This window comes from Megalops cyprinoides, chromosome 1 (genome assembly GCF_013368585.1).
Source record: "Megalops cyprinoides isolate fMegCyp1 chromosome 1, fMegCyp1.pri, whole genome shotgun sequence".
Lineage (NCBI taxonomy): Eukaryota > Metazoa > Chordata > Actinopteri > Elopiformes > Megalopidae > Megalops > Megalops cyprinoides.
Genome location: NC_050583.1, coordinates 50,270,913 through 50,280,980, shown reverse-complemented (window position 1 = coordinate 50,280,980; position 10,068 = coordinate 50,270,913). Strand labels below are relative to the sequence as shown.

Here is a 10,068-nt window from a genome sequence, read left to right as displayed (position 1 = left end):
CTGGAGTTGTCTACTATATGACACAAGCAGGTTTCTTGTGCATCCGTATGCGTAGCTGTCTTTAGCACAGCAGACTTTGATTTCTAACTCAGACAGCAATGTAAATGGCGGTGTGCGTGAGTATTTTACAGTCCGCTAATAATTCCAAAAAGGAAGACGCATTTGTGGATCTGTGCATTCCCCGCGAGACACTAATGCCCACTAAGATACAGATTTTCAAAGATCATGTTGAAATAACCTTCTCTCCTCTTTGTTACTACAGAAAGACTGAAATGTATTTCTGTCATGCACATGTCCTACTTCATCTTTAGGTCACTGTTTCAGACAGAGTTCCAATAATGATGTCTTGAAAAGTATGTTTAACCAGTATTTGCTTTCAGCCTTTTTTCAACTTAGTGGATAGGCTGTATGGAGGAGTTAATGTGTCTTAATGTACAAACACAAACGGGAAATGCCGACCAAAATATTTTCAACAGGATTATAGCCAAAAAGGAAAGAAAACCGCTCTAGTCACACGTGCGCGAAACTACACTGCACACACCAAGAAACTACAATTCCCAGATATATCTTCGTGAGTAAGCAGTTAATGACGTCAATTGCAGACGGACAGTTCCAAACATCCGGCGGTGTGTTTTGGGAAATTTTAAGTTCCTGAAGGATACATTTAAACCAACGAGGTAGCTAAATAAATGTCTCTTAGAAGAGCAGTAATAAATGAGATTGAACATGGACATTTGATAATCTTTATATTTAATGCATTTAAATGTTTAAATTTATTTGTCCTTTCGATGCTAGCAAGCTGTGACAGGCCCTGTTGAACAGTATTTTTGATATTTTGAAAAGATCAAACTGTGGCAAAGAAATACGCGGGTCTCTTAGATGACCAAGGAAACATTGTGTTGTTAAGTTCTCCTTCAAAAATTTATTGTAGCTTCCTAGGTACTTAATAGTGTCTAAAAGGAAAAAGTAGCTAGGCAAACTACCTATCCAGTAAGACTTTGCTCAAGATAGCTGAGACATCTTTTCGCTCCAACAACGTTTAGCTGGATTAGCTAGCTAGCCCTACCCAAGGCTGTGGAGCTATTGGTGTGAAATAGCAAGCAAGTTAGCGTTATCTAGCTCACTGTGTTTTCTGACTAGCTGATGGAGTCGTTATACTTTGTTAAAATTTTGCAATTAGCTATCTAATTGTATCTGATTTAAATCCACAGGGCAAAGTGTGGTTAGCTCAGGGAGTTGGTTACAATATTTATGTCGCTATCTGCTTTGGTATTAACGTTAGCTACTCCAGCTAACTAGCTGTCTAGCGATAAAAGAGTAGTTAGCTACTACCAGACGACCGCTGCTTCTGTCTGGTGAATGATCTGGTGATTTGCTTTGTTTTGCCAGCCAATATAAAGTAAAAAATTATATAGCTTGTGAATAACTTGTCAGTTGGCGAACGAAAAACGGTCATATAGCTATGAGAAGTCATACGTAACCTGAGTCAGCGCAGGCTTTTGAGTATATGTTTCCTACTTTACATTAGGACGTTATGTTGGAGAGTTGTCAGGAATTGAAAATGTAAAAAAAAAAAACATATTAAGCTGGCTGTTGTAGGTGTAGCCCCTGCAACAGGTTTCCTTACTATTTCGTATTGCTCGGTGTAGTAATAATCAGGAAATGCTGGCCTTTCTAGTTTTAATGGATATAGCGTTGATTTTGATTTAGCTCCAGCGGGCTTCTACACTTCGCCATCAGTGTCATTTGATGGAACATGTCCTTCTCTTTGTGCTTGACCATTCTCAACAAAAAAAAAAACAAATAGATTGTAGCAAATGTGACCTAATGTTTTGCAACTTCTGCAATGTACTGTATGCATTGTTCCATCAACATACTATTCCTATTGCATATGTATGAATACGTGGTATTGTCACTTGAATGTGCTGCATTGATGAAGGCACGGGTGGGGTGTGAGCCACTTGTTGAAAGTGTGTTGTTATGTTGTCCAGAGTGCGAGTAACTGTGTGGGTGTGCTCACATGATTTCTGCAGTATGTTTGGGGGGGCTCTGCCTGTTCCTGGGTGTCTCACTGTGTTTCTGACTTCGTTTCAGGCTGAGCCTCCAGCGCTGATGGAGCAGGAGGGGGACAGGACCCCGGCGCGGGGGTCTAAGAAGCCCGACATGGCGCTCTACGTCCCCAAGGGACGCCAGGGCGGCGGGGGCCCCCGGAAAGAAGGCCAGGCCAACCCCAAAGACCCGTCGCAGAAGCCGAGGACCAGGCCCCGCTACAGCGATAAGAACAGGAGGAGCAACGCCAAGAACAAGAAGGAGAAAGGGGGAGGGGCCAAAGGGCCCGCCGGGGACGACGGGGGGGCGGCGGAGAGCCTCTCAAACGGCGATTCGGGGCCTGGCAAGGAGAAGGGGATAGAGGGAAAGGGGGACCCCGAAAACGAGGCCCAGGGAGTTGGGGCAGACAGAGATACTCGGGTGGGGGCGCACACAGAGGCGGGGCCGGATTGCCCTGGGGGAGGGGCTCAGACGGAAGGAAACTCGCCAGTCTCAGAAGACACGCCCAAGGAGGAGGTGGGACATCACGCGTCTCCAGAGCAACAGGAACACGAGGAGGAGGAGGACAGCTGGGACACTCTGTTCAACGACAACGGGGACTGCCTGGACCCTCACCTGATAGAGGAGGTAACCTGTTCCCCCTGCACACAGATCGTGTGACCATGTGTGTCCCTAAGAGAGCCCTGTTCATCAAGCAAGTAGTGGCAATCCACCAAATACTGGCTATTATCATTTGTATGGAAAAGAAGTCATTTGAATTCATTTTGTATGGGTTTGCAAAATTAAAGATGCATCTGTTTTGTAACCTAGTTAATGAAATCTAACTAGGTTACAACCATCTGTGTAGGTAGCACAGTGGTTTAGGAGCAGGACTCGTGACCGAGGGGCTGCTGGTTCGATTCCTTGCTGGGGCACTGCCGCTGTTCCCTTGGGCAAAGTACTTTAGTGAATGTTAGGGGTGGGCATAAAGAGAGTGACAGGAACTGGCAGTCCTGTCTTTCCTTCTTATTAACGTTGTTGCATAACATTATTGCGGTTCTCGGTGAAGAATTGTCCCTCTGGCCAGCCATTGCTTGTGTTCTCAGGATGAAATCAGATTTCTTACATTACAGAAGGACATTTCTTACATTACAGTCTGTTCTATCTCTTCCACTAACCCCCAACACACCCACACCCAGAGAGTGAGAGAGTAAAATTGGAGGCTTTTGTCAGTTCCAGGATTCTTAGCACTAGCAAGCATAGGTTCTCCAGAATATTCAGAAAACTGCCTGTAACTGCCTGCCTTCAGGAATGGATGACCACAAGATTAATGTGTAGTAATGTGTAGTATATTGCTCTATTGTATCACTTCTTTATGGCTTCACTGGGTATTCATCTGGAGCTGTGTACGTGCAGCAATATTTCTCAGCATTCTTCTCTGTCAGAGTGTTTGTTTTCATCCTGGAATTATCCAGGCGCTTGTCCAATGCCGTGGGTGAGAACTGGCAGTGTTTCCAGCGAGGCATCTTGTTGTGTAACGTGTGGATTGCAATTACTCCATATAAACACAAGAACCCTCCCTCTGGATAATTTTAGGGCTGGTTGCTGGCTTTGAGCTCCACGGTGACTTGAAAGAGCTGACTTAGCACCTCTTCGTCCCGCAGTTCAGCCAATGGCAGCGTTTGTTTGTGTTTCGCCGTCAAATGGGAGCAATTTGCAGGCCGGGTCCCAGCGTGCATTTTGATTGACACTTTTTTGATTGACATGTTTCTGTTGTTTGTCCCTTGACTCTGTAGGCCTTGTTTACGCCCTTGCTTACTCTAGTGACTGCACCCTTGTGAGCTTGTTCTTGTTTTCCCAGGCTTGTCGTACTGAGGGGCGAGTTAAAAAAATTTGGTGACATTCCCCAGGTTTATGGTGTCCTCCGCCCCTTACTCCTGCTGGTGCCACATGGCCTGTTCCCAGCTATACAATCACCCAGAGTGGTGTGATCTCCGTCCTGTCTTCTGTGACTTGACTTTTTCCTGATTTTCTGGATCATCACTTTGTGATTTGTCTGGTAGACAATGACATTCTGGTAGAAAGTGATTTTGTAGTCTCACAGTCTAACCCACAGACCTGCCCCAAAAATCAGCAGGTGGTTCTGGTACAGAAGCGCGATGTGACAGCTACCTCAATCCCAAACGATTGGTCACACTGATCTTTGGTTGGGGAGACACGGCGCACAGGGTCAGTGTCACCGTCTCCGTTTCTGTCCTGCAGCTCTCGATGAAGGACGGGAAGAAGAAACAGTCCATCCAGGAGCCGCGGTTCAACTACTACAATTGGGAGGTGGAGCCGGAGCTGGAGCTGAGAGAGGACGAGCTGTCGCACATTGTGGAGATCTACGACTTCCCCGGCGAGTTCAAAACCGAGGACCTGCTGCGGACCTTCCAGTCCTACCAGTGAGTCCCTCAGTGTCTGACCGAGCACACAACCAGAGTCGGTGCTTATCTCCTACCAGCGAGTCCCTCAGTGTCTGACCGAGCACACAACCAGAGTCGGTGCTTATCTCCTACCAATGAGTCCCCCAGTGTCTGACCCAGCACATAGCCAATCATAGTCAGTGCATATTTCCTAACTCTGAGTCAGTACACACCTCCTACCAGTGAGTCCCTCCAAGTCAATGCATATATGCTAAGTGTCTGTTAGCCTACAGTCCGACCGGGTCCGTAACCAGCGTCACTACACGTGTTCTGCCTGTAATTCACAAAAGGAGTCTCTACACATCATGTACCAGAGCTGAAAACATACAGTAGGCGGGATTAAGGAATACCATCCAATCAGAGGTCTCTCCGCCCTAAAGATTTCAATGATGTCAGAGAGGTTACCTGGTTTATGGTAGCGTTTGGGTAGCAGAGCTGCCCAGTACAAAGACGTGTGTGTTCCCTTCTGTGCGTAGGCAGAGAGGCTTTGACATCAAGTGGGTGGACGAAACGCACGCACTGGGCCTCTTCTCCAGCCCCATCGCTGGTAAGTGTCACAGCGCCCCCTGTTGCCTGCGCATCAGCACCCAGAACACATACCTCGCTCTGAAATGTTCTGTTATTTTTCACTGTATATTTACAGCAAAGTTATAAAGCACTTTAAAAAACGCATGTATTTGTTGAAATTTTTGTAGACGTGATTCTGCACCTCCTGGTCTAGATGAGGTATCCCCAAAACCTCACAGGTCTCTTCTTCTTCTCCTCCTCTTCTTGTGTCGTTTAGCGAAGGACGCCCTGAGGTCCAAGCACCCCTTGTTGAAGGTGCGGCCGCTCTCTCAGGCCTCTGCCACCTCAAAAGCCAAGGCCCGAGGGTGCTCAGGTACTGCAGCATGCTCAGCACACCTGTGCTGACACCATAACCCTGCCCTCTCTCTATGTCTCTGCTCTAAGATGGGCGTGATAGCTGCATCCAACGTGCATTTTCAATGATGCGTCCTCAGGGAGGCTGCTACACGTGGCAGAACGGGCTTTCTCTGTTTTACACGTCTGCTCTGCCATTGTGCCAGCCAGACAGTGTACGTTGGCGGCTGTGTGTACACGCTTCTGTCTAAGAGCTTGTGAAACCCTCAGTTAAATTCATATACTTTTCTGCTTCCTACCAGAACTTGTGATTACAGATGAATTTGGTAGGCGACTCTATTTGACCTGTAGTAAAATGCACTGTGTGTGTGTCTGTATGTGTGCCTGTGCGTGTGTGCGTCTGTGTGTGTGTGTGTCTATGTGTGTGCGCTGTCTGTCCCTCCCAGACTACCTCCTGCCGGCTAAGGAGCGGCCCCAGACGAGCGCAGCCCTGGCCCGTCGGTTGGTAATTGGGGCGCTCGGCGTGCGGAGCCCCCAGAGCCGGGAGGAGAGGGAGGCCGAGAAGAAAAAACTGCAGGAGGCGAGAGGTGAGAGAGGGGCCCTCATCCGTCCTCGTCTGTCCCCATCTGTCCCCTGTCCCAACGACACACGCTTTCCGTCTCTCTGTCTCTACAATTTCCCACTCTGTGGTCTCCTACTCTCTCTCCCTTTGTCTCTCTTGCCGTCTGTATCGCTCTCTTTTCTCTTCTTCTCTCTGGTCTCTATCTTGCTGTCTCCTTCCTCTGTCTCTGTTTCTCTCTCCCACTCTCTCATCAGTCTCTCTCTCTGTCACTCACAACTTATTTTTCGGTCAGCTGTTGGTTTAAATTTCATTTTGTGAATATTGCCAAAGTATATTACAAAATGGGATAGTAACTCGCTGTCCCTCACTGGGCTCTTTCTCTGTTTCTACAGGTTTCACTCTGTCTCTTATTCTCTTTCTGCCTCCTCTCTTTACCTCTCTCACTGTCTGCTCTCCCTCCCACATTCCAATGTTTCTGGTTTGTCTGTGGTTGCCCCTGTAGTGTGGGTGTTCCCACCACTAGGTGGAGGCACATTTCAAGGAATATTTCAAGGTCTTCTGATTCTGTTAATGCATCTTTGCCCAAAATATTAGTGATCTTACTAAAGATATGATTTCACTCACATATAGTACTCATTGTAGTGGGAAACTAGTTTTTTTTTTTTACAAAAATAATTTTAAATCTAATTTTGGAAACTGAAAAAAAATCATTTTGGGCGATAAATATGAACATGAAAACAGGGAATATCTCAAAAAGGAATTATACACTGCCAGCTGCATCTGTCGAGGGACGGTTTCTCAAGAGTAACCTGTTTTTATCCGAAATTGCCTGTGACTGTGGTGAGGAAGAGTCCCTCATCTGATGCTAGACTTCTACTCTGAGTGCATGTGTGAGGACCACACCACTTTCTCACATCGTCTCCCGAAACACGCTGACAAGGGCGTCGTTCACCCCTCCAGAACCCCACAGGCGCGCACACACAATGGAAGATTCCAGAAGAGCCCTCCATTATGGGTGGAAGGATTGGCCTCGCCAGTCCACCCTGTAATTAGCCTTAACGGCTCTCATTTTCTCTGCTGCTCATCCGACCCTAATTGTCGGTCCACTGTGTCAGGGCCGAGCGCGTATGTTAGAGGGACCCGCTTCCAGTAAACGTCACCGCTGGACGGTGGCTGCTGCTCTTTGAGACCTGGGGGGGGTTTAAACCCCGTATGCCCACAGGCATGCAACATGGATGTAAAGCACGCTGATCGCTGCCTTTCACAGAACACAGAAAACAGTGATCTCTGTCTGTCACAGAACGCATCAGAGTCTGTGTTACTTGGATGTTAAATGCACTGAACTTTATCTTTCACAGAACTCATAAAGCACTGATCTGTCTCGCAGAACTCGTGAGAGTTACATGGATGTAACAGACACTGATATATCTTTCACAGAACAAATTAATCCACTGATCTCTGTCTCTCACAGAACTTGTAAAACACTGATCACTTTTTCTCAGAACTCATAAGAAAGTCTGTGTTACATAGATGTAAAATGTACTGATCCATGTCTTTCACTGAACTCATAAAGCACTTATCTCTGTGTCTCAGAGAACTCATAATGCACTTATCCCTGTCTTTCACAAAGGCCATAATGCACTGATCTGTCTTTGGCAGAACTCATGAGAGAGTGTGTGTTTCTGCCTTTCAGAACAGAAGCGCCTGGCAGCGAAGCAGCGTGACGATGCCTGGGAGGGGAGGTGAAGGAGGAGCTGAGATGGGGTGTCCTGACACACACAGACACACACATACACACGCACGTACACACACACTCACACGGGCTGCTGGGGCCAACAGTATCTCAGGTACATCACCTTTTGCTACACCAGTAGAACAATGTGTCGGAGACACCAGCGTGTTGTGACTCCTCCACAAGTGCAGCTACAGCAGAGAGTCGTTGGGGCGAGAGAGTGGAGCTCAGTGGAGCCAAGGCCCACTCGGCTATGGAGAATCATAACCATTCATAAACAGGGTATGCAAATTTTGCCAGTCTTTTTAAAAGAACAGCTCATTTGGCGATTCTGCAAAGAAATGACCAAAGAGGGTGTCATGTGTCCGCAGTGGGGTGAGATGGAGGGATTCCTAGCAGCTTTTCTTTTAATGGAGATCGCTTCATAGGGAGGTGAGGTCACCTGGATAGACATGCTCCAAGAATACTCAAGTTACCCGCAGATTGCCACTGCGCGTGTAGTTTCCGGTTTTCCACTAGATGACATCAGACTAGGGCTTTCACTCTGCCGTGTTTATACAAAAGCTGCTGTATTTTTAGAGCAAGGCCTGGAGGATGTGGGCTACACCAGAGCCACGCAGAGAGTTTGGCGAATTTGGTTTCGGGAGGGCACTGGCTTGGCAGCCACGTGCCTCCATTATCCAGTCATGTTAGTTTTTCATGGTGCTGAAAGGCGATTGCGCAACACTCACTCTTACGACAGTGAAGCAGCCAAGTTGTGGCCCATCCTGAAACGAACAAAGCTGGCAAAACTCCAAATTCGAGTGTTTATCTCCAGCTCTCTCTGGAGCCGTTTTCTTTTCATGTCACCTCGCTTTTACAACACAACAGGGATAGAGATGTGAGCTGATAATGTGCTTCGGTGCAGTCTCCACTTTCCCCTTGTAACACCCTAGGATCCGTACTCTCCTCAGGCCTCTGAGAGCTTCTCTGTGAAAGATCACACCAAATATATTTGAGCCCTCTGTGAAGACACCACTATTTTTCCCTCCCTACTCTTGGAAAAGGTTTTAATTTTGATACTTTTTATCTGGTATACTGTAAACATGGTGTGTTTACTCATCTGTGATTTAATAAATGCTTTTAAATGTTTGCAGCCATTTTTTCTTGTTGTTGGAAAACTGCTCCTGAACATCATTTCCTCCTGATGAGAAAGGATTTGAATTCCTATAGATTGTGGGCCTGGACAAGAACTTGGTCAGTGATGAGTGTCATTTGTACCTGTGGGACCTCAGTTGTTTCATTTCCTAGTAAGAGAAACAACAGATACTGTGACCTAGTCACTGCAAGATATAGGGTAGTGTATGTCTTTAACGATAAGACGATCCTCTAAATGAGTGTAATGTAATAACAGGAGCAGTGGAGGCACAATACATTTACATTTACATTTATTTATTTAGCAGACGCTTTTATCCAAAGCGACTTACAAAAGTGCATACAGTAAGTATAGCGACAGTACGGGGACAGGATGTGTACAGTTCCACAATGAGACAGTTCTCAGCTGAGAGCAAGGTCTGTTTGAGGACACAGTACTATGAGATTTGTACAAATACAGCCTATAGGGCAACTAATACGATACACCTTCAAACAGCAAACTTCAACAACTTCAAACGGCGCAATGAGCGTCAGGGTAAAGGCGGCAACAAAAAACAATTTAAAAAGCATAGCAATTTACAACAGCACTGATTTGGGGGGGGGGGGGGGGGGGGGCAGCAATTGTGTGCTGGGTCAGTCCAGGTAGAGTCTAAAGAGGTGCGTCTTCAGGCCCCGTCTGAAGGAATGGGGTGAAGGAGCTGTCCGTAGCGGGACAGGGAGTTCGTTCCACCACTGGGGAGCGATGTAGGTGAAACGCCGATGTCTGGCAGAACGAGCACCTCCTGCCTTGACCATGCAGGGAGCGAGGCGTCCAGTTGCTGCTGAGCGCAGGGGCCGGGCTGGTGTGTAGAGCTGGATGAGTTCTTGGAGGTAGGCAGAGGCTGTCCTGTTGATTGCAGAGATATTGCGTGTTTCACCACCATTCTGGCACGAGTCAGATTGAGAGTTCACACTCGAGTTCAATGTGCAAGTTCACCTTCCTTCAGTGCGCTCCTTCAGCACATGCTTCCTGCTGTCAGTTGAAGCGTCGCTAAAAGCAGCAGAGCATCCAAAGACCTCCTTCAAGCAGCGAGTGGCACGTGTCAATTCAGCAGAGCGGCGGTTTTCACAGATGTTCACCTCTGTAAACTTGGACTTGCCATCACAGGCACATAACACTCTGTGGGGTCCAGCAGTCGAAACGCTGCCGAGGTTAGCGGGCGCATCGGCAGATTTGGATTTTTCCCAGAAACACCTTCTCAAAAGACCCCCAAGGAGAGGCGGCGGCCCTGCCACCACCCGTCGCC

The 10,068-nt window shown here is 47.3% G+C and overlaps 1 protein-coding gene across 1 annotated transcript; it reads left to right on the top strand.

The window, feature by feature from the left end:
* Positions 1 to 599: 599 nt before the first annotated feature.
* Positions 600 to 8,698, top strand: r3hcc1l (R3H domain and coiled-coil containing 1-like). Its single transcript, XM_036539216.1, has 7 exons — positions 600 to 677; positions 2,095 to 2,676; positions 4,291 to 4,472; positions 4,970 to 5,040; positions 5,278 to 5,373; positions 5,801 to 5,941; positions 7,610 to 8,698. Exons 2-7 carry the CDS (start codon positions 2,113 to 2,115, stop codon positions 7,660 to 7,662), a joined length of 1,107 nt encoding a protein of 368 aa, XP_036395109.1. The 5' UTR covers positions 600 to 677; positions 2,095 to 2,112; the 3' UTR covers positions 7,663 to 8,698.
* The last annotated feature ends 1,370 nt before the right edge of the window (positions 8,699 to 10,068 follow it).